The sequence below is a fragment of the Musca domestica genome, unplaced genomic scaffold, assembly GCF_030504385.1.
Source record: "Musca domestica strain aabys unplaced genomic scaffold, Musca_domestica.polishedcontigs.V.1.1 22, whole genome shotgun sequence".
In the NCBI taxonomy this organism is placed as follows: Eukaryota; Metazoa; Arthropoda; class Insecta; order Diptera; family Muscidae; genus Musca; species Musca domestica.
The window spans coordinates 9933863-9959167 of NW_026712262.1; the positions used below are offsets into that span (position 1 = coordinate 9933863).

General features: G+C 42.0%; 1 protein-coding gene across 1 annotated transcript in view; it reads right to left on the bottom strand.

Moving 5' to 3' along the window:
* The window catches only part of LOC131802663 (zinc finger CCCH domain-containing protein 18), a 64750-nt gene that overhangs the window by 20450 nt on the left and 18995 nt on the right, over positions 1-25305 (bottom strand). The window contains 1 exon segment of the mRNA XM_059123052.1: positions 13308-13994. Within this exon segment, the coding sequence (XP_058979035.1) occupies positions 13308-13961 (654 nt within the window). The 5' untranslated portion in view covers positions 13962-13994.

Below are 25305 nucleotides of genomic sequence, written 5' to 3' on the forward strand. Positions count from 1 at the left end.
GGGCTGTAGACATAGATCCTCTGGACGGAGTTGGGTAGGTTTGGCTGGGCAATTAAATAAGTGCAGCGTGTTGTGCGGGCCTGTATCGCACGCTGGGCAGGCGTTCCGCACATCCTCATCAATTCGTGCCCAATACGAATTGAGACGGACCCAAGCAGGTACTGCAACGAAAGCATATGATTATGCTGACGTAAGGGAAGAACCTTCGTCTCCTCATGTAAATGGTCCACCGGAGTGATGAGGAGGCACCCTGTTGCAGTTCTCAGGTCGGCATTCTGGCAGGTCGGAATACTTTTCCACTGCGTTGCACTTGTATTCGCCGACCACACTGGAGCCGCATAGCTAACCACAGACCGACCTATAATTATAAGAGGTCAACAAGGTTTCCTTATCCGCACCCCATGTGCTGCCGGCTAGCGCTTTGAGGACCTTGTTCCTACTTTTCATTTTATCGCAAATAGCTGTGGCTTGCGCGGAAGAGTTGAACATGCTATCGAATGTGACCCCAATGATTTTGGGGTAGTTGGTGGTCGGAATTATATGCCCCTCGACCTGCACATTCAGCTGTGTTCTCATCTCCGCAGTCCATGTGGTAAATAGTGTGGCCGTCGATTTAGTGGCGGATATTCTCATATTCCTCGCGTGGAAGAAGGCGGCAAGCTCCGCGAGATAGTTATTCACCCTGACACATATGTCATCAACTACAGGACCCGACGCCATGATCGTACAATCATCCGCATAAGTTACGATCTCGATGCCGTCTGGAGGGCGCGGAATTCCGGAAAGGTAGAGGTTAAACAGTTCCGGAGATATCACCCCACCTTGGGGGACTCCCTGTTTCACTCTACGAGGCTTGGACTTCTTATTCCGGAATTCCACGTACGACTGGCGTCCACACATATAGTTGACTATCCAACGTTTCAAACTTGGCCGGAGGATAGTGTTCTCAACATCCTCGAACAGCGTGGCATGGTTCACTGTATCAAAGGCCTTTGATAGGTCGCGAGCCACCACTACTGTTCTGTGACACGGCCTGTTCTAGTTGAGTCCTCGACTGATATGTGTGGATATGGCGTGCAATGCTGTTGTAGTGCTATGTAGTGGACGAAAACCGTGTTGATGGTTAGCAACTGAATAGCTTCCTCTGATACTGGGGAGGAGTAAGGCCTCGAGAGCCTTTGCTACTGGCGACAAAAGCGAAATTGGCCTGTATGATTCGCCTTTGCTGGCATCCTTGCCAGGCTTCAGTAGCGGGACCACCCTGCCCATTTTCCAGGCTTCGGGAACTATGTGGGTGGCTAACGACAAGTTAAGGACTTTGGTTAAATACTCAACTCCCGGCGTATCCAGTTGCTTCAACATTACCATTGATATTCCGTCCGGGCCCAACGCTTTAGATGACTTAGCGTTTCGGATGACATTCGCAACATCACCCATCGTAAACTGTGGAGGTACATCCTCGGCGGGAAGAGCTCTTATACGACGTAGTACTCTTCGCCTCGCCCTATCACTCTCGGGGTGCTCGACAAATTGGCGGTTAAAACAGCCAGCGCACCTCTTCGGATCAGTCACAGTTACGTCGTTAAATGTGACTGCTGTCCTATCATCCTTTTTTCCAGGGTTCGAGGGAGACTTTACCGTTACCCACAGTTTACTCAAATCGGTTCCAATGTTGCAATACTTCAGATGGTCTAGTGCGGCGTTCAGAGGTTATGAAATCGGGCGATCTGCTGATGAAGACGATTATCGGGAGATGGTCTGAGCCAAGAGAAATGACGGGTTGCCAAGTCACGTCATTTATCAGACCGGGTGACACGATGGTTAAATCTGGCGAACTGTGACACTCTCCTCTTATTCGGGTGGGGGCATCCTCGTTTACCGTGCAAAATGTGGAGCAGTCAATCTGCTCTGCCAGCGCTGATCCCCGCTGGTCATTACCTAGGACGGAATGCCACAACTCAGAGTGGGCATTGAAGTCCCCTAGTACCAGGCGGTTATTGCCTTGCAAAAGTGGGCTTATATTAGGCAAGTAACGCGGTTCACAGCTATTAACCGGCGGAACATACACATTAAGCACCTCTACATCGGCAGTACCACACTTGACTGCTACCCCCATACACTTCATGTACGGGTCAATAGAGACTAGCTCATGCGAGATAGGTCTGTATTGAACAGAATGGTGTAACAGGAACGCTAATCCCCCACCTCCACTTCTGGCGCGATCTTTCCTCAATACGTTGTAACCATTGCAAGGTTGTAAGCTACAATTTTCATTGAGCTTGGTTTCCTGCACCGCTGCGATCTTAATATTCCTCCGATTCATAAAATCCACTATCTCATCAATTTTACCTCGGAGTCCGTTGCAATTGAACTGCAAGAATGATGCATTGTCCGGAATTGGAACAGCAACATGTGGCGTTAAGTGCTTTTGTAAAGGTTGCTGGAGACTGCGGGGGAGTTCCATACTCCGACGACGACTCGGAAGTTGACGACGAGGTCGTGGACTCACTGGGGACTACGTTGGTACAACACGAAGCAACATAGTCCCTATCGCTATAGTCTCGCAACCGGGTTAAACCCAATCCCACGGCAGTGGGTTCTACGATACCGGATTGACCCGAAACAACAAGATTCCAGTTTCGGCCAGCGGCTGCCAACCCAGTATGTACATGTTTGTGTTTGTTTATTTTTCTGCATTGGGAGCAGCATATCCCGGAATGCTTGCTCCGGATTTTATTGGTCCGTGCCGGGATTGAGGAAAACCCCGGACCTTGGTTCTGCTCGGTTTGTCAGAACGTCATCCACCACAGATCTGTCTCGGTGCGATGTAATGGATGCAGAGAGTGGGTGCACTTCAAGAACTGTTCCGGATTAAGGCGTTTGCGAGACTACAGCGAAAGGGACTATGTTGCGACTTGCTGCAGTAACGTAGTCCCCAGCGAGTCCTCTTCTTCGTCGTCCTCGTCAGAGACGTCGTCGGAGTATGGCACTCCATCGCAGTCTCCAGAACAGCAACCAACACCGCAGCACCTAACGCCACATGTTGCTGTTCCAACTCCGGATTGTGCATCATTCTTGCAATTCAATTGCAACGGACTTCGAGGCAAAATAGATGAGATAGTGGAATTTATGAGTCGGAGGAATATTAAGATCGCAGCGGTGCAGGAAACCAAGCTGAATGAAAATTGCAGCCTACAACGTTGTTATGGTTACAACGTACTAAGGAAGGATCGCACCAGAAGTGGAGGTGGGGGATTAGCGTTCCTGTTACACCATTCTGTTCAGTACAGACCTATCTCGCTTGAGCTAGTCTCTAGTGACCCATACATGGAATGTATGGGGGTAGCAGTCAAGTGTGGAACTGCCGAGGTAGAGGTGCTTAATGTGTATATCCCGCCGATTAATAGCTGTGAACCACGTTATTTGCCTGATATTAGCCCATTATTGGTAGGCAATAACCGCCTGGTACTAGGGGATTTTAATGCCCACCATGAGTTGTGGCATTCCGTCCTAGGTAATGACCAGAGGGGATCAGCGCTGGCAGAGCAGATTGACTGCTCCACATTCTGCACGGTTAACGAGGATGCCCCCACCCGAATAAGAGGAGAGTGTCACAGTTCGCCAGATTTAACCATAGTGTCACCCGGTCTGATAAATGACGTGACTTGGCAACCCGTCATTTCTCTTGGCTCAGACCATCTCCCGATAATCGTCTCCATAAGCAGGTCGCCCGATTTCATAACCTCTGAACGCCGCACTTTCCTTAACCATGGGAAAGCTCACTGGCCAGAGTTCAGAGAATTCACCAACCGCCGCTTCAGAGAACTGCCCAACCCTTCTGATGTTCGGGTAGCAGAAAGGATTTTCCGAAACATCATCAGAGCTGCAGCCGCTCGCTATATACCTGCTGGTCGAATACCCGAGATAAGACCAAACTTCCCAGCAGAGGCAGCGGGATTAGCAAACGAGCGTGATGATCTCCGTCGTACCAACCCTACTGATCCTAGAATCAGTAAATTTAACCGACAATTTGTCGAGCACCCCGAGAGTGATAGGGCGAAGCGAAGAGTACTACGTCGTATCAGATCTCTTCCCGCCGAGGAGGAACCACCACAGTTTACGATGGGTGATGTTGCAAATGTCATCCGTAACGCTAAGTCATCCAAAGCGTTGGGCCCGGACGGAATCTCAATGGTAATGTTGAAGCAGCTGGATACGCCGGGAGTCGAGTACTTAACAAAAGTTCTCAATTTGTCGCTAGCCACCCACATAGTGCCCGAAACCTGGAAAATGGGCCGGGTGGTCCCGCTACTGAAGCCAGGCAAGGATGCCAGTAAAGGCGAATCGTACAGGCCGATTTCGCTTTTGTCGCCAGTAGCAAAGACTCTTGAGGCTTTACTCCTCCCCAGCATTAGAGGAAGCTATGCAGTTGCCAACCACCAGCATGGATTCCGTCCACAACATAGTACCACAACAGCATTACACGCCATTTCCACACATATTAGTAGAGGACTAAACCAGAACAGGCCGTGTGACAGAACAGTGTTGGTAGCCCTTGACCTATCAAAGGCATTTGATACGGTCAATCATGCCACACTGTTTGAGGACGTACAGAGAACTACCCTCCGGCCAAGTTTGAAACGTTGGATAATCAACTATATGTGTGGACGCCAGTCGTACGTGGAATTCCGGAACAAGAAGTCCAAAGCCCGTAGAGTGAAACAGGGAGTTCCCCAAGGTGGGGTGATATCTCCGGAACTGTTTAACCTCTACCTTTCCGGAATTCCTCGCCCTCCAGACGGCATTGAGATCGTAACGTATGCGGATGATTGTACGATCATGGCGTCGGGTCCAGTGGTCGATGACATATGCGAAAGGTTGAACCCCTATCTCGCGGAGCTTGCCGCATACTTCCACGCGAGGAATATGAAAATATCCGCCACGAAATCAACGGCCACACTCTTTACCACATGGTCTGCGGAGATGAGAACACAGCTGAATGTTCAGGTCGAGGGGAATTTAATACCGACCACGAACTACCCCAAGATTCTTGGGGTAACGTTCGACAGCATGTTCAAGTCGTCCGCGCAAGCCACAGCTATCTGCGACAAGATGAAAAGTAGGAACAAGGTCCTCAAGGCGCTAGCCGGCAGCTCTTGGGGTGCGGACAAAGAAACCTTGTTGACCTCTTATAACGCGATAGGTCGGTCTGTGGTCAACTATGCGGCTCCAGTGTGGTCTGCGAATACTAGTGCTACGCAGTGGAAGAATATCCAGACCTGACAGAACGCTGCCCTGAGAACTGCGACAGGGTGCCTCCTCATGACACCAGTGGACCATCTACATGAGGAGGCGAAAGTCCTTCCCTTACGTCAGCATAATCATATGCTTTCGTTGCAGTACCTGCTTGGGTGTTACCGTGAGAGCCATCCCAACCATCACATGGTGGATAACTCTCCCCCACCCAGGCGTGTCAGGAAGGACATACATGATCTAGAGAGGGAGGTCCAGCGCTACAAGAGAGAGCCTCTAGATCAAGAAGCCTATCAGGCAGGTCTGAGTGGCATTCACACCGATGCAGTCGCGGATGCTATTAGCAGTTATAAAGTGAATGCCGTCCTCGGAGTCCACCCCCCATCCATTGCAGCCGAAGAACGTCAGCTGCCTAGACAAACCAGGGTAGTTTTGGCGCAATTACGTTCAGGATGGTGTAGTCGCCTCAATTCGTATTGGGCACGAATTGATGAAGATGTGCGTGACGCCTGCCCGGCGTGTGATACAGGCCCGCACAATACGCTACACCTTTTTAATTGCTCAGCCAAACCTACCCAACTCACTCCAGAGGATCTCTGGCTACAGCCCGTTAAAGTAGCCGAATTTCTAAACCTGGAGCTGGAACCAGATTAGCAGAACACAAACACACACATGTACTACTGCTACAACAACAACAACAACAACAACCGGGTTAAACCGGAACAATTCCTAAAATGCACCCATCCTCTGCATCCATTACATCGCACCGAGACTGATCTATGGTGAATGGTGTTTTGGCAAACCGTACAAAGCCATAGTTCGGGGTTTTGCTCAAGCCCGGCACGGACCAAAAGAATCCGGAGCAAGCATTCCGGGATGTGCTGCTCCCAATACAGAAAAATAAACAAACACGAACATGTATACACTGGGTTGGCAGCTGCTGGCCGAAACTGGAGTGTTGTTGTTTCGGGTCAATCCGGTGTCGTAGAACCCGCTGCCGTGGGATTGGCCTGTTCTTCTTGAGACCTTGCTGACATGAGTGGAAATGGCGTGTAAAACTGTTGTTGTGCTGTGCAATTTTCGGAATTCGTTTTGATGATCAGCTACTGGGAAACACTCTCTTATGCAGGGGAGGAGTAAAGCCTCATGCGTCTTTGCTACTGGTGACCAAATTGATATCGGCCTGTATGAATCACTTTTGCTGGCATCCTTGCCTGGCTTCAGTAGCGGACCACCCTACCCATTTTCCAGGCATCGGGAACTACCAGGGTGGCTAACGACAGATTGGGGGGCTTTGTAAGGTACTCAACTCCTGGTTCATTAATTTGCTTTAACATCACCATAGAGATTCCGTCAGGACCAAGCGCTTTGGATGACTTTGCGCTTTTAATGGCATGTGCAACATCTTCCAACGTAAATTGTGGTGGTGCCTCCTCGGCTGGAAGGGATCGTACACGGCGTAGGATTCTTCTCTTAGCCCTGTCATGGGGACACGATGGATATGTCCGGTGAACTGTGGCAGCCTCCCCTTATTCTAGTGGGCGCGTTCTTATTTACTGTGCAAAACATGGAGCTATACATTTGCTCAGCCTCCGCCATGCCTCTCTGGTCACTACCTATGTCGGAATGCCATAATTCATAATGGGCATTGCAATCCCCTAGCACCTACCAGAAGTGAACTGATAAGGTAATTGCTAAGTTCGAACGGAACAACCCTCACTTACCGAGCTGTTCTCTAAACCAGAATCTTCTACCTCTCCTACAATCTGCTATCAGCAGTAGGGTAAACCAACCTGTGGTTCAACCCTCTGCTGAGGGCCCTGCGGAGGTCAGCAATTCCGCCGCCACTAACAAGACCACCACGGTCGTTGTTCACGAGGTGACGGCTAATGCTGACACTGCTGGGTCGAATCCACCTGCCAAAAAGCGCGGGAAAAATAAGGCCAAGAAACCGGAGCCCACTATAGCCGAAGCCCCTGCAGTTCCACCGGAGGCCGATACCTCTTCATGCCCAGCGTTGAAAAGGGGTCGGTCTACGGAAGAACCACACCCTGAGGCCAAGAAGGCATCCAAGGGCCCGTCTTCTCTGCCTTTGCCCACAACTTCCACTCCGTCCGCTAGCAAGCCGGTCGCGACTAAACCTCTCCCACCAGCCCCTTCAAGCTCTAAACCTGATAAGGTTCACAAGGGAGAGGTCAAATCACAAACGGCAGGCCAAACAGGACGGAAGAGCAAATACTCGCAAACCATCTACCCGGATAATCTTCGGGTAGCAATCATCGACAAGGCTGAACCGGAAGGTAAAATCAGCGACAGTCGATGGTTGCTATTCGAAGATCGTCTGAGGGAGCTTGTCTTCACGGGAGAGGGTGACCCACGAAGTATGCAGTTCGGCAGTGCAACCCTTTACAAAGGCGTGAAAGTAATGTGCTGCGAGAACCAGGAATCTAAGGATTACCTGGTCACCGCAGTATCTGGCTTTCGTGATCTCTGGCAGGGATGTGATCTGGCGGCTGTATCCTTAAAGGACATCCCCTGCCGTAAGGTATTGACAGCTTGGGTGCCACCACCATCCGTGGATCCGGCACGCATCCTGACAATACTGGGCAAGCAGAACCCCAACCTCAAAACGGACAACTGGCGTCTTGTCAGTTCAAACACTGAGGGAGGGGCCTTGTCATCAAGGTATCTATGGATACGGATGGCCAGGAATACCTTCAAGCTCGTGGGGGAAAACTGCATTTCGGCGCTGGATGGATCCGTTTCCGTCTAACGCCGTTGCATTAGGTGGAAGAAAACAGCAGCTACTTAGCATCATGCAGATTAATCTGCATCACTGCAAAGCAGCTGCTGCAGAACTCCTCCTATCCCTCTCGAAAGCTGAAGTAGACATAGCTCTGGTTCAGGAACCCTATATATACAATAATAGGGTAACTGGACTAGGGAGTGGGCAGTACGTCTCTTACGCGGTCTCCAATGGTGATAAGGTAAGGACGTGTATTGTTGCAAAAAAGAGTTTAAACCTTATCTTCCTTAGCAACATCAGTGGAGGAGACGTTACGGTAGCGAGATTGGAGTCTAAATCCGGGAGGGTTCACATTTTCATATCTCTATATCTACCGTACGAGCGACCTGACCCACCTGGACATGAGGTAGAGGAGCTGCTCGAAGATCTGGCTGACAAAGGGCATCTAATCATAGGTTGTGATGCCAACGCACACCACTTCCAATGGGGTAGCAACGATACCAACGTCTCAAAATTTGTAATAGGGGCAATGATGCAACATTCCAAATCAAAGACAGGTCATTGACCTCACCCTAACTAACAAGGATGAATCCCTAATACAAGACTGGAAAGTCTCTCCTGAGTGCTCGTTTTCAGATCACCGGAAGATAGTTTTCAAAGTCTTAGTAGATGGTATTCCTCAAAAACCACATAGGAATCCAAGAAAGGCACATTGGGACAAATTTACGGAGCTGGCTACACCCAGGCTTCACTGTTTCGACAACATGGTCTTAACCTCAACCCTCGATATAGACAACTCCGTAAATGCGATAACGAGTGCTTTGATTGATTGCTATGAAAAAGTCTGTTCGCTAACCTACCCAGGGAAGAAATGTCAACCAGTTTGGTGGTCAAAGCATTTAGTCAACTTAAGGAGGGACAGTAGACGACTTTATAATAGGGCCAACAAGACCAAACTACGTACTGACTGGGATGCCTATAAGGCATCCTTTAACAAGTACAACAGTGAGACCAAGAAGGCCAAGCGCACATCTTGGGTATATTTCACGGAGTCGATTGAAAGTGTCAACGATGCCTCCAGATTTCGTAAAGTCCTTTCGAAGGATCCTAAATCCATAGGAAGTATAAAACGGACTGACGGCACATGGACTGACTCTGGACTAGAGACTCTTAACCTGCTAGCCAACACACACTTCCCAGGCTGTATCGACGCTGCAAGCAATCGGCAAACCGATCAAGTGCATCGTGATCATACGGCTAGTGAACAAAACTTGGCTAACAGAATAGTAAGCATACCCAAAATCAAATGGGCAATAGATACATTCAAGCCTTTTAAATCTCCAGGACCAGATGGTATTATTCCCGCTATGATACAGCGTGTCTCAGCGTCATTATCCCCAATACTGGGGGAGATTTTCAAAGCTTGTCTGTGTCTATCCTACATTCCTGAAGCTTGGAGAGAAGTCACAGTTACTTATATCCCCAAAGCGGGGAAACCGAGTCACTCACTTCCCAAGGACTATAGACCAATAAGTCTCTCATCCTTTCTATTGAAAACTTTGGAAAGGCTGATAGACATAGAGATCAGATCTCTAGTACCCAAGCAATGCTCAACATGCCTATATGAAAGGTAAGTCTGTTGAAACAGCGCAACACGATGTCGTAGGGTATATAGAGAAGAACATGAATGGTTCCTTATTCACCTTGGCTGCGTTCCTCGATATTGAGGGAGCATTTAACAACGTCATGCTAGAACCCATTCATAATTCCTTATCAAAACTTAAAGTAGCCCAACTCCTCATAGACTGGATTGATACCATGCTTAGCAGCAGAATTATCAACTCGAGCATTGGGGAAATATCCGCCAGGAAATCGGTCACGAGGGGCACTCCGCAAGGGGGTGTCCTATCACCATTACTCTGGCTTTTGGTCATCAATAATATAATTAAAGCAAGGAGCTCTAGTCACCTTATCACGGTGGGCGCGTCGCAATGGACTAGGCGTGAACCCATCAAAGACAGAGCTCGTCCTTTTCACTAAAAGACGTAAATACCCTACATTTACACCACCGAAACTAGATGGAGTCAGTTTAAACCTTTCGCTAGAAGCCAAATACCTTGGCACTATCCTTGACCACCGACTAAGTTGGAAGAGGAACACCGAGGAACGAGCTAAGAGAGGCTTAAGTGCACTCTATTCCTGCAAGAATTCTATAGGCAAGAGCTGGGGCCTCAAACCGCACATCATCAAATGGATGTATGAGTCAATCGTTCGCCCCATTCTTACCTATGGATCTCTAGTATGGTGACATTCTTTGAAGAAGTTAACTTATCTACGACATATTAACAAAGTTCAACGGGCCGCATCCTTATTAATAACGGATGCCTTCAGGAGCACGCCTCAAGCAGCACTGGATACTCTACTGGGTCTAGGCCCACTGAATTTATATGTGGAGGAACAGGCATCCAGGAGTGCTCTTCGACTCAGAGAACTAGGTGAATGGCGCAGTCAACCCTTTAGACATTCTGCGATTCTAAGGCGTGTAAGGAATGTGGGAGAGACAGACTTTGCAAGTGACTATATTTCACCACGACTAAGCTTCTACCCACCTGACATACACATACCTGACAGAGACGCCTGGGCTCAAAACAACCCACCTTTCCGCGGCATAGCTGTCTATACCGACGGTTCAAAGATGGAGTGTGGAACGGGAGCTGGTGTCTTCTGTGATACTCTTAAAATTCGTGAATCCTACAAGCTTGGAAACAACTGTAGCGTTTTTCAGGCGGAAATCATTGCAGTCAAAAAGGCCATTGACCTGCTGGCCACGAGGAACATTGAAGTCAGTAGTCCGGTGACTATATATGTCGATAGTCAAGCGGCACTGAAGGCCTTGAGTTCCTTCACAATCAAGTCTAGGGCTGTTTTGAAGTGCAGGGAAGCCTTGGAAAACACTGGGTTGTCCATCAAGCTTTGTTGGGTTCCTGGACATTTTAACGTCCCAGGTAACGAGACTGCAGACGAACTGGCCAGATTAGGATCCGAATCAACTACAATTCAAGTAGACAACTCGGTTAAACCACCACTGTGCCATTTCCTGCAGGTTATTCACAAACACTACTCTGAGAAGATCCAACAAAAATGGCTGGATGAAATTGGTTGTACCATCCCCAAACGAATCTGGCCCACGCTCTCGGAGAAGAGAACAAGGTCGCTGATGTCATTGTCAAAACCTGATTTAAAACTCGTGGTGGGCATCATCACAGGTCACTGTAAGGTGAGGGCTATGACATCGAAATGGGACAGCGACGGCATTGACTACTGTAGGATCTGTCAAGATGAAGAAGAAATCGAGACAATCGAACACTTACTCTGCCACTGCCCAGTACTCATTAATGTGAGGTATAGGCTAGTGGGAGAACTAGTGTCACACGACTTGTCGTCTTTTTCTAACACTGACCCAGTAGTAATACTTCAACTAGCCAGAAGACTCAAGTGGCTAAAGACGACACGGCAAACTCCTCAGCCGTAGATTCTCACTCTACTACACTATCCCTTATCTTCATCTTTTTTATCAATCACTTTTTCTTCTATCTCTCAAAACTCTTTTCTAGGATGAACACAATGGACCTATAGGTCTCCGAGTGGAGCGGTTGCCATATGGCAATCGCGCGTCCCTTAACCTAACCTAACCTAGGCATATAACGTGGGGCACAGCTATTTAACGGCGGAATGTACACGTTGAGCTCCTCTACCTCGGCGGTTCCACACTTGACCGCTACCCCCATACATTCCATGTACGGGTCACTAGAGTCAAGCTCAGGCGTGATAGGTCTGTACTAGACAGATTGGTGCAATAGGAACGCTAATCATCCACCTCCACCCCTGGAGCGATCCTTCCTCAGTACGTTGTATCCATCACAACTTTGAAGCCTGCAGGTGGTACTCAACTTCATTTCCTGGATCACTGCGACCTTGATGTTCTTCCGACTCATGAAGTTTACGATTTCGTTAATCTTACCTCGTAGACCGTTACAATTGAACTGGAGAAATGACGCATTATCCGGAACTTGAACACCAATGTGTGGCGTCAATTGCTGCATAAATTGCTGTTGAGGAGATTGCGGTGGAGTCTCATATTGCGACGATGATAAGGACGCCAAAGATGAAGACTCACTGGGGTCTACATTGACGCATCAGGAAGCAATGTAGTCCCTTGCGCTGTACTCCTGTATCCGATTTAAGTCGGAACAATTCCGAAAATGCACCTACTCCATGTATCCGTTGCATCTCACCGAGACCGATCTGTGGTGGATGCGATTACGACAAACGGTGCAGAACCATGGTCCGGGGTTGGTCTCGATGCCGGCTCGGACAAAGAGAAAATGGAGCAAACATTCCGGGTAATGTTGCTCCCACATCAGAAATATGGACGAGAGATTTGTACCTTCGAGTCAATCCGGTACATAGAACCGGCCGCCGTGGGATTGGGGACTATGGTGGATTAGTTTGGTGGCAGTCTCTGGGCAGGCTTCCCTCAGTAAAAACATATACCAAGTCCAAAGAGTAGCATCTCTATTAATTACAGGTCCACTTAGAAGCACACCTCAGTGCCTTGTACACCCTCCACAACTCGAAACACTTAAGTCTATTTGTAGAGGGACAAGCAGCGAGATGTACACTAAGACTCAAGGAACTTGGCCAATGACGTAGTCAATTATTCGGAAATTCGTTCAAACTCAATAAAGACTGTAGTGTATTCCCGGCAGAAATCTTTGCTGTCAGTGAAGCCGTAGAATTGCTGATAAATCGAACAGTTGAACTGAACGGCCCTGTGACTATATATGTCAATAGTCAAGCGGCGCTAAAAATGCTAAATTCATCCACCATCAGATCTATGGTAGTTCTGAATTGGGCTTAATCACAGATCACTGTAATCTGTGAGGGCTATGACTTCTAACTGGGGGAGGCTGACGATACTGACTATCAATAATTCTCCAGCACGATAAACTCATCGTGGATACTCTTTATCTCTAAAACAACCTTTATTTCTGTCCATTTCTTTTCCTTTCACTCTAACTAGGATGAGAGGAGCGGTTGCTTAAGCAACTACGCGTCCTCTAACCTAACCTACTAAAAGTAAAATGCCAAAAATATAAATGGGAACATTTATTTAATATGATGAGCCATATTTTCAATACGTATGTGTTTCTTTCAACCATTATTTGGGTTATGGAGCTTGTACTGCATTTAGAATTCTTGGTTTTTTATGTTAATAGTACACAATCAACGAAAAATGTATACATACGTTCAGCTGGTTTTTCTTCATTTCCAATTTCTGTCGCAAATCCATTAAAGGTGACCTCGATGTACTATCCTCGTTTACATATGAGTTCTTACTTGTCTGGTCTTTCGATGCATCGTCCATTCCATTTGTGCTTTCATCGTCAACAGATTGTTTGCTGTTGTTGTACTGTGATCCACGCTTCTCACTTTCTAAGTCGCTTACATCACTAAGGTCTTCATGACTTAAATTCATTTCAGATGCACGATTATGGTGTTCTTCACTATTATTCCGACTGGGACTGGAAGACGTACTCGAACCCCTTGTGCTCCTCATTGGAGAAATAGACGATTGTTTATCGACACCCCTTTCACTTTCTCTGGGAGATCCTAAAGTCTGAGCGTTCTCAAACTTATTTCCTTCATCGTCTTCATTATCACTACTCGATGATGAGCACGAATCTGAATCTGATTTTGAGTTAGACCGTTGCGACCCACCATTCAAAGATCCCGAATGTCGGGACTGCCTACTTCTTGAGCTACTAGCAGGGCTTGCTGCAGACACGTTTAATTCGTTGACTATCTTTTTTTCGTCAGAGTTGTCAAGATGAAGCGATTGTTCAGAGTTTGAGGATGAATTGGTTGGGGAAGATCCCGGTTGTGAGTCCTCAGAGTCCATTACGATGGCTTCTAGGAAATTTCACCAATGTACCTGGTAATTATTAATAAGTATATATGAAGTTAAAAGTGTATTTCTAGAGTTAACTTTGTTAAAATGATTGATATTAAGTAGAATCCTTAAAATACATTCATTTGAATTCTAAGTACTTGTAGGACTTTTTTGCCAAAAAGCAATTTCATATCAGACAAATTAGGTTGAAAATTTTGACTTTTTTTCTCAAAAAAATTAACATTTACCTTTAATGTCCAAAATAACACTTACTTCATTTAAATTTTTCAAAAAGTTCACGCAAATATATATAAATCCAAAACAGAAAGTGTCAAGTTTTGAACATTTCATGAAAAGTCACATATTCTATAAAAAAAAGTAACATATTGATCATAGAAATCAATGAACAACCCCCGTTTTGATCCATAATTAAGTGCAGGTATCGAGCGGCAAATCGGGTGTCAATGTTTAAAAATTACAAAACCATGCATGGTACGGTACCTTGGTGCCCCTATTCTGTCAAAACATATACACAGTTTGTATATTTGAATAAAAAATAATATAATAAAAAAAAGAAAATTTAGAGACAACAGAAATGCATATTTCCCACGTTAACTTGCAACAAAATGTATAATTTTGGGATAAAGCAATATTGTCCCTCTATCTTAAATTCAATTTTGGGGCGAAACTCCAATATTCCTTTCATGTTTTGTGGGTTTTCCGCAATAGGAAAAACACAATTTTTGTTAATATATGCTCTGTTCCACAACCTTTCCGAATCTGCTAGTGTTGCAATTTTCTTCGATATCATATAGGGAAAAACATTTTTACATTCTTGCAGTTCCGGAAAAGGCCAATAGTTGTCATTTAACAATATATTGAAAATTTTTGGTTTTGTTTTCATTTTTGTATATATGACATTACCATAACAAATTTCTAGGTGGTTGTTGTCGAATTGCGTTTGCTGTTTTCTTTTGCGTATATCTTCTAAAAATTCTTTCATGAAACAATTATAGATTTAATTAAGTCATTCATAAAAATAGACATTAAGAAAATCTTACAATTTAGTTTTTCTTAAAACACAATTCGCCTAATACTAATATGTTCCCGTTCGATTTTCTTTTATGCCGCACTTCATCAACAGTAAAATATATAGAAAGTGAGCAAATCACAACCAACTATGATTTATAACACGTCGTGAACGTTGATCAAATCAAAGTTTCACAAGACGTATTTTTTATGTGACAATACAATGGACCAAATTATATAATTTTAAGCTTTTTCAATTTCGTTTAATGAAGTTTGTTTTCATAATCGGAAAGGAAGAAGAATTATATTTTCAAATGGAATAACGTTGGCGTTTTATTGCATGAACAACGACACACACACTGAAGCCGAGGAAATCGACAAAGCAATAAGTGGCGAGTACGTGTTACGCGAGTACGTGTTACGTGGTGCAGTTCTCAGACTGCAAATTCAAACAACTGTTTTAGGCAATGCAGAAAAACAACCCAAAGGCACATTCATCTGCAAGAAAATGTAACTGTTTTTGAAAATTAATATTGTCAGTAAGCGAAGAGATACAATTGCACATAGTGTTTGGTTTGCTCAACACGAGCATACGAGAACATGTACGACGAAGACACGTAAATATTTTGGAAGACATTTTGTCTGTACGAAGAGAAGCAGAATTAATGATGTCAAAAAGGAAACAAAAGAAGAAAAGCAGAAGAGTGAAACAAAATCTGACCTGTTGCAATTTCTGCCGCTCAACCGGATATAGTGTTGATGGGTGAATGAAGCCCAAGAAAAGAAGTGAGCGAAAATAACAACAGCACTTACAGCAAAAATAACATCCGCAAATACCAGCTCAAATGTGCGTAGCGTTCGGCAGAGAAAATCAGCAGTTGTCTGTTATGGATGTGGTGCACCTGGAATATAAAGACACTTCATGCTGCAACAACAACAAACGCAGCCTCAACAGCTTTCATTTAATACGATTATCACGTGGACGAACTTGGTCAGTTGGGATATGACGTCTTTGATATTGGTGGTGTAAAAAAGCAGTGCAGCTTGAACAAAAGGAATATTCTTAGAAAAAATGAGGCAGTTTCCAGAATGTTTAAGCAGGTGTTAGTTTGGCAAATGGGTCATCCACACTTGAATATACAGTACGATGTTGGTACTTGAAGGATAAACCCGTTGCCCGATATTCGTTCACCAACCCATCAGATATCCGCCGTTCGCGGAAGCATAGCTGAGTGCTACTCATCGGCTTACTCAAAGTGTGAAGAGTCTTAATTACCTTATAAGAGGACAACATATGCCTAATACAGAAAAAAGCAACATTAAGAACCATAACGCATAACTCGTATTGGCAATGTTTTAACGAAAGCTGGAATTTTGTGTGGGATTGTTCCGGAATGGTATTTCGAACGAAAAATTGAAAATTCTTAGTGGAAAACTCAGAGAATTCCGAAAAGCGATCATTTGCATGTCATCGCATGGCTTGAATTAGACTATTCTAATTCTAAAACTTGGCAAAATTTAGGATTATTATGAAATTTATGCGTAAATTTCGCATGAAGAAGTGCCACCCGACATATTGTTTTATACGCTGTCTTAGATTATGTGAAGGGGTACGGTCCAATGATGCTAACAGACCTTAAACTACAACAAACTGTGGCTCATATGTTACGAGCAATGTAACATATGATGATGATGAAGAATCTTGTTCGAAATTGATCAGCATGTTTCTTTTAATGATATTTATGCGACTGACTTGATGTATGAAATTCTTTTGCGTATATTAAGTTTCCTGTCCTCCTTCGGAGAGCATAGCTGATTGCTATCGGTCTTGTCCACAGGTTGTGTATGATGGAACGCCCAATAGATATATTGGGTAGCTGCGAGTTAAATAAGTAGTCGCGGACAGCTCGACCAAATATTCGAGTGCCCGTGATACTTGGTCTCGACGAGACTAACTACTGGTGATACGTAAACCTACCCATCAGCGTTCCTCGTTTTGAAGTCAAAGTACCGACTGATACCTGATCGGCTCAGAGGCTTAGTTGACAAGTCCTTACCATCGTCTCCACCACGTCTGAATAACATATTTAGAAAAAATAAAATAAAAAACACAAAAATCACAACAACCCAATTGCTTCTGGAACAACCTCGGACCAGTCAAAGGACATGATTTTAAACTCGGGAGGAAAGGACGCGATTATAACGTACATGGACGTTATCTGCGAACGTATGCACTAGCTGAGTGAACATTTGTCTGCCCTTTTAGAGAAACCCAAAACATTGAGACTCAGTCAGAAAGAGTTGAGATGCCTCAAAAATTCGTAGGGAACACTCTCCCTGAGACCCCAGCTGCGAATTTCCGTCGGTTAATACCAATGATTCTGTCCTATATCACCAAGACACCATCGAAGTATGAGCTGGTGAAGACTCTGCCAACAACCCTACCACAGACGAAGGCGTTCACCCGAAAGAGGCTAAAGCAAATAGGGCCTATAAGAGGTCGGTCAAATACGTAAAACTTTATCAGCTGAGACCCCGCCCCGCACAAATCACGGAGGAAACATCTCGGTGGCGAGATTAAAACAAACTCCGGGAGGGTCCTCCTCTTCACCTCCCTTTACCTGTCCTATGAAAGACCCGAAAGAGCTACATCGCTGTTTATCACAGTTGTATTCAGATACACATTAATCTGTATCACTGCAAAGTGGCTGCTGCCGAAGTAAAGATAAAGTAAACATAGCCCTAGTCCAGGAACCCCATATCTACAAAAATAAGGTGACTGGGCTAGGGAGTGGGCAGAACGTCTCTTACGCCAGCTCCAATGGTGATAAGGTAGGGACGTGCATTGTCGATAAAAGGAAATGAAAGTTATTTCAGCGGAGGAAACATCTCGGTGGCGAGATTAAAACAAACTCTGGGAGGCTCCTCATCTTCACATCACTTTACCTGTCGTATGAAAGACCCGAAAGAGCTACATCGCTGTTTATCACAGTTGCATTCAGATACAGATTTCAGTCTGCCCTAGCCACCCTGTTTTGCTTAAATCTTCACGTATAGGAACAAACAGGCGTGCGCTTCGACCTGGAGAACTACAGACAAACAGGCGTGCGTTTCGACTTGGATAACTAAAACAATGACGCAGTCAATCCTATGGGCATTCTGCAATCATAGGCCGTGTAGAAATCGTAAGAGGAGAAGTCAATACAAGTGACTACATATTACCACGGTTGGACTTTGATCAACCTGAAATATACAAAAATGAAAGACCCGTGAAAAATACCATACAACTGTGTTGTGTTCCAGGTTATCACAATATACCAAGTAATGAGTAATGTGTTAATTCGTCAGCCCCGTTATTTGAGCCGAGAATTAAGAAAAAGAGAATTGTTGCGGTCATTATTTGTTGACTTTTAGCATTTGGTTCCTTGGTTGGGGTCCTAGAACTGGTCTTGCGCTTCGTTTCCAAGACATAACGGTCCATACTTGAAGGAACTTGAAGCGATACTTTCTTGTTGTGAATTTTCATCGTTTGGCGTGTTTACATTATTTTGTTTATTCGACATTTCAATTGTTTCATTTGGAGTAGTCTCACTTGAATAATTGTTGCTATGGGAAACAAGGGCTCAGAGAACGATTAGAAAATGCTCTTTCTCACAGCTATTCACGGCGATTATTTGATTGTTTTCAAGTTATCGCGAGTGATAAAATTCTGATCATCGTACAAGTATTTACAATATCTCACGAGCCTAAGCACTGTACAAAAAACTGGCAAACGATAAAATTCCGATGCAAGAGTGTTCGGTTCGATCTTTCTCTTAAATTTAACAGTCATGTAATAACAATGGTAAATAAAGCAAATGGTGTTTTAGGTTTTAAAACGATGGGCCAAAGAAATTTCTGATCCATATATAACAAAACATTTATTTATTTACGTAGTTGACCTATATTAGAATATGGTTCCGTTGTATTGGATCCTCAATATTCAATATACTCCCATAAAATAGAATCAGTGCAAAAACAATTTCTGCTTTTTGTTTTGAGAGATTAAGACTTAAGTAGTGATTTCGTTCTGTTTTCTTAAACTAATAGGTTAAAGTTAATCCGATTGCCTGCAATAAAAAGCAGACGCATTATGTTGAAGTTATTGAAAGATTCAGATGTCCTAATCTCATCTATTACAATTAATGTTCCTTTTATATCTAGTAGATGCTATCAATTATGATACACCGATTTTCACCGCACGAATTATTCAATGAGTATGATATGTGTTAATTTTAGTAAAATATGTGTTGATTTTTAATCAGTTTACTCTGGTGTTGATTTTAGTATAAGTTTAGGAATTATAAAATCTAGAATAATTTTATTTTTACACGACTAATAGATGTCAAGTTTTATTATTTTGTTAACTAGCTGATAAAGTAGATTCGATTTTATATTTCATGATGCGGATCGTGATGAGTACGCGATCGCTACGAAAAGGTAGGTCAGCCTCTCGGTTGGTCGTGAGTCGTGGGAACGTTCACTTAATAAAAAATGGGAACGTCTGTCCAGCATATGACACAAGATGCATCTTTATAGCTGCATCTTAACCTATCCAATTCACTCTAGCAGATATTGGGTTACAGCCTATCAGAGTAGCTAAATTTCTAAATCGAAATGAATTTACATAACTACTACAACAAATTAAGCATTCCACTAGAATCGGCACGGAAAACGTTCCAACTATTTTTGTATGCAGACAACGACAAAAAGGCAAAGTCTCCACTTGGATTAACCGTAATAATTGAACAATCACAATAAATTTAGCGAATGTTTATTGTAAGTGGTCAATTATCACGGTTAACCCAGATAAAAATTATGTATATGCACTAGGCTGGAGCAATATTTGAAACTTTCACTGAATTCCAAATGCAATTGTCCTGGGCTACAATTTCTCTGAACATATTACTTAAGAAAAATTTTTGTTCTCATGGTCAAAATGAAAAAAAAATTTTTTTTTTTGATATTATCAAAACCTTCGAGATTTTCAATCCCATATGGGGGAAAAAATTGAAGCCAAGACGATAGTTAATAACTCTCTAAAACATTGCAAAGCCATTTGAATGTTCATTCTGGCAGTTCTTGTCTTGTGAAGGTACACATTTTCATTAAAATATTGATAAATTCCAATGTGCACTTGTTCATGTTTTGTTAATAATTTTTTCTATTTTTTATGCTAAATGTTTTATTTTTTTGAAATTCTAATTTATTGTATTTTTCATTCGAAAATTGCCTATCTTTTCCAGATTCCATATAAGACGCTTTTTTTGCTCTTTAGATACAGTTGTCATTATACTTTCACGTATATTTTACTTTATGCGATATGGAGGGCTCACTGCTATACCGAACCAAGTCATGAAAAATAAAAAAAAAACCGAAACTAGTGCCAATGTCCCCGCATGTGGCAACTCTATTTACTCTGCAAAGCACAATGTCAAAAAGTGTTTCGTTCCAAAGATAACGGTAAAAAACCTAAGTCGACGACTGTCCTTTTCGTTTTTATTCAAAGCAAAAATGAACCAAGTCAGTGTGTTTCACTTTGAATTAGTACTATTAGTGAGCAAGTGTATATTGCCGTTCAGTTTTCAGCAATATTAAAAAAAAAAAACAAGTTAAAAAGTATCAGTCGGTTTTGCCGACAGATGTATACCCTCAGCCTTAGTACGTGGAGGGTATAGTATGGAGGGCATATTAAGTTGGTCATTCCGTGTGTAGCACCACGAAATATATATTTTAGACTCTACAAGTATATATATTCTTGATCAGCATAAAATTCATTGTCGGTTTTGCGATGTCCGCCAACATGTGGAATTCACTCTAAATTCCGAACCAACTGAAGTAGGTTGATAAAATCTTACTCAGATGTGTGTTTGGTCTACAGGGCGTTTGGTATTGAAAATGATCGGTATTTTGATGACTCGTATTTCGTATTCAGGATTTTGATGTTTTTGCGATATTATTTACCGGATATTTTCCAGTTTCCCATTTAAATATTGTGATGAACTATGACAAATCTTGTCTGTGCAGGTCCACATTTTCGTATAGACCCCAATATTTAATTTATTCGGTAATTTTATAATTTTTAAAAGTATTTTCCAACGTTTTTAAAAGATGAATAATCCCGGCAAAGTGGAAGCACAATGTGCGTAAGCTTCGCTGCAACAGTGAAAAAGCATACACAAATCAGAAGTGTCTTACGCTAAAACATTTATACCTAATTGTGATTGTGGATGCAAAATGAAATCTAACAGCCAGGTGAATGAATCTGACAGAGAATTATTTTTCAAGTCATTTTGGAAACTTGCAGATTGTGCAAAATAAAATGTATTTTTATTATAAACTATTCAGCACGAAATTTTCTTCGTCGAGTTTGTGATGAACTTGACATGAAAATAAATTTCGATGAAGATGAAAATACAAATTTAATTTGGAACTTCTTTTAAAAGCAGCACAGCTAGCTCGAGACTCACTGAATACAGAAGTACCATCTGATGAACACTATATCCGTACTTTCGACCTTCAAAAAGCATTGCCTTTTCCAAAGCTATCAACATCAGTTGCTTATTACAAGCGGAACATCAACTATATTTAGTCATATAGCGAACACTTTATTATATTTCTTTGACTTGGTTCGCTTTAGCTGTGAAACATTCAAATTTTGTTCAGAGTAATAATGAACCAAAGTAGATTTTTTTGTTTTGAATATTTTTTTAGTAATATATTTAAATATTTTTTTTTTTTTTTAATTTTTATTATTAGTTAATTTTGAATATAGATTTTTACATTTTCTTTTAGTATACTGAAATATTCCTTCCAGAAATTAATTGCAGTGCATTTACTTTACCTCTAAATATCTTAGTTCGGTATAGCTGTGAGCCCTTCATATATGAATTATTCTACGGGATTTACGATGTTACGTTAGTTGTCTTGTAAATATTTCGAATTTTCGAATTTTCGAATTGTAATAAAATGAGAGAAAATGAAAACGAAGGTGTTTATAGGTAATATGTTCAAAGCAATTGTAGATCAAGACAATATTTAAAACCTTGGGACCCTCAATATGCTTTCTATTCCGATAAAATCGAATCCGTACAGAAGCAATTCCTGCTTTTTGCTATATAAGGTTTAAATTGGAACAATCATTTTGTTTTGCCCTCTTATACCCTGTCAGTAAAATGAGTGTTGATTTTAGGTATTTATATTCTAATGTAGATTTTGGTTTAGAAATAGATCAGGGCTAGGCAGAGAACCTCAAAAAATTTTTGTGATTGTGTGTTTTTCGAAATATCAAAATATTGCAAGTGTGTTTTGCCTCTCTTTACACAGTGATAAATAATTTGTTATCTTTAAATTTTCTGTTTTAAATTTTCTGTTTTCAAAACAACTCCAACTTTTATAATTTATTGTTTAAGTTTGCTTTGTTTTTAACTACAATTTGTAATCGGAATCCGTTGGTAGAAATTCGGAACTATATTTACACAATTGTTTCAATTATAATTCATTACAAAAGAAATAAGATTATATAAATGACATTCAAAAATATATATAAGATGACATTTTCAGAAATTTTATATATTTTTGATGAAATTTGTGATTGATAATTTCGGACATAACATGATGACCATCTAAGTTGAACCTTTAAAAAGTAATACCGATTACCACAGGCTGATATACAGACATACGCAAATAGCCGCAGAATTTTACTCAGATCAAAAACTCATACCCTGTGTTGGGTCCTAAAATATTATTTCTATGAATTACAAACGGAATGACAAATTGACTAAGAACGTACATATCATTTTATACAAAGACATAGAAGTGTAAAGATGGGACAAGACAGAGTCAAGATATGGCAATCCTGTGAAAATACCTCTGTTGTTATGATATCGTAATAGTTAGAAATGTTAAGCGATTTAAACCACTTAGGCAATGTGCAATTAATTGGGAAAGTCTATGGAAAAGAATTTTAAAACCCAACTTTCGGATTTTTCAAAATTTTATTTGTCATTTTTTTTATAAATATTTTTTTTATATTAACATGGTTCTGTCATTAGCTGTTATTCTAGATAGTATAGACACAAACCATTTGCTCAGAATGCATTTTGTCTACTCTTTACCATTTTAGGTCTTTGTTTTATAGATATCAAGGGATAAAAAAGGTCCACTAATTTTAAAGGACAAAAAATTTGTCGATCAATATGAAATGAATTTCTATTCCTAACATGTGAATTCGTATAAAAATTCTATCAAATAGAATTCAATTAGAAAAATTTTAACTGTTGTAATTTTTTCGGAAATATTTGTTTAAAATTTTTAGTAAGATATATTTATGTGCTCCAATATTTCTTACAGTGTATTCATAAAAATATCCGACAGCGCCTTCCTCATCAACTGCTCGAACAAAACTAAATCTTCTCCCAAAACCATTTTGACAGAAAATTCAAAACAATTTATTTTTTACAATTGTGTTGGTGAACACAGAGACATCCCATGGGATACTGCTCTTTGCCTAGCCCTGATATAGATACAATAAAATCTAATATAATTCTGTGCATGTTTTCCAAAACAAATTAAATATGAGAAAAAGGGCTTAAAATGCTAACGCCAAATTAGCAATAGCAAAAAAGGTTGCCCTTCAATGAGCTACACCATCAAATAGCTACACATTCCAAAAAAATTAGCCGATAGAGCTATTGCATCTTGAAATCGTCAGCTAACACAAAATAGCAGTGAGCGGCTGAAACTAAAAGGAAATTAGCCCTTACATTAAAAAAGCTAAGCACCAAAAAAGCTGCACGGCTGCTGCTGATTAGCTCGGTTTTTTGTCAAAAAAAAAAAAATATTCATTTTTGAGTACAACAATTTCACATCGCATGAAATGCGATAAAAATGCTATTTTATAATTTGATATTTCCATGTATAGACAATGCGCAAATATTGTCAAATTATGTCTATTTTCGATCTATACGATATTATTCAACAAATTCAGATGAAAAAAACAAGTTAAAATTCAAAAATAAACTTCGATTAGCTGTTGACTTCAAATAAATATGTATTCAAATAAATAACGTCCGGAAGAGCTAAGTCTGAAAATTTTGGACAAATGTGAAGAATTTGTTCATTGCTTTCTCTGAATTGCCACATGGTAGTAATGTAAATAAGGAACACTAACTTAAAGTTATGCACCGTTTGCGTCGCGCAAACCCAATTCTTCAAAAACGCACAGAATTCTTAAAAATCCAACCATCGATTTTTCACCTTGCTCACACATCGATGCTTGTTATCTTAGCTCACCCCCGTTTTTACCGGACTTTTTCCCCTTTCAAAAACTAACTAAACTGAAAAAAAAAAGAAAATCAAAACAGGAGCTGTTAGCCATACCCAAAACCGCTTTTGAGAAGTGTTTCGAGAATTGGAAACAACTAAAATTATTTTTTATCAGGCCTCGTATATATTCCTGTTGAACTATAAAATAATATATTGTATTCTATGGAATGCATAATGTGTTCTGGAGCCAAACACGTATTACACGTATTGTCGTCATATATTACCGGGTTGCTTCCAGATGTTAAAAGAAGACAGCGCTCATATTTAATTACATGCATTTACATGCATTTCTAAAATTGCTAAAACATTTTTTTTTGTCGCAGCTTCATAACAACAGCTGTTGTAGCAGCTCCTACTGCTGTCTCCGTTCTGATTCATCTCAATCGAATTCAGCTTCTAATTCCAGTCTCAAGAAGGACGTGACATTGGGTTGTTGTTTCGAGTCAATCCGGTATTGTAGAACCCGCTGACGAGGGATTGACTGATCCATGTGGTGAAAAGTGTGGCCGTCAATTTAATGGTGGATATTTTAACCGATCGCAAAAGCTAACAACATTGGGTTATTGCATACGTTATTATTTATACGCCATCTGGAGTGCGTGAAATGTCAGAAAGTTGGAGGTTAAACAGTTCTTGAGATATCACCACACCTTGGTGAAGTCCTTCTTTCAACCTACGGATGTTCGCCTTCTTGTTTCTGAATTCTACGTACGACTGGTGTCCATGTAGTAAACTACATGGCTATCGAAAGTGATCCCTAGACCTTGGGGTAGTTGGTGGCCGGAATTACAACTCCATCGACCTTCACATTTAAAGATAGCCTCATCTCCGCAGTCCGTGTGGTGAAAAGTGTGTCCCTCGATTTAGTGGAGGATATCTTCATATTCCTCGCAGTGAAAAGCGGTTAGATCAACTAAGTGGGCATTTAACCGATCGCATATATCATATATTACACAAT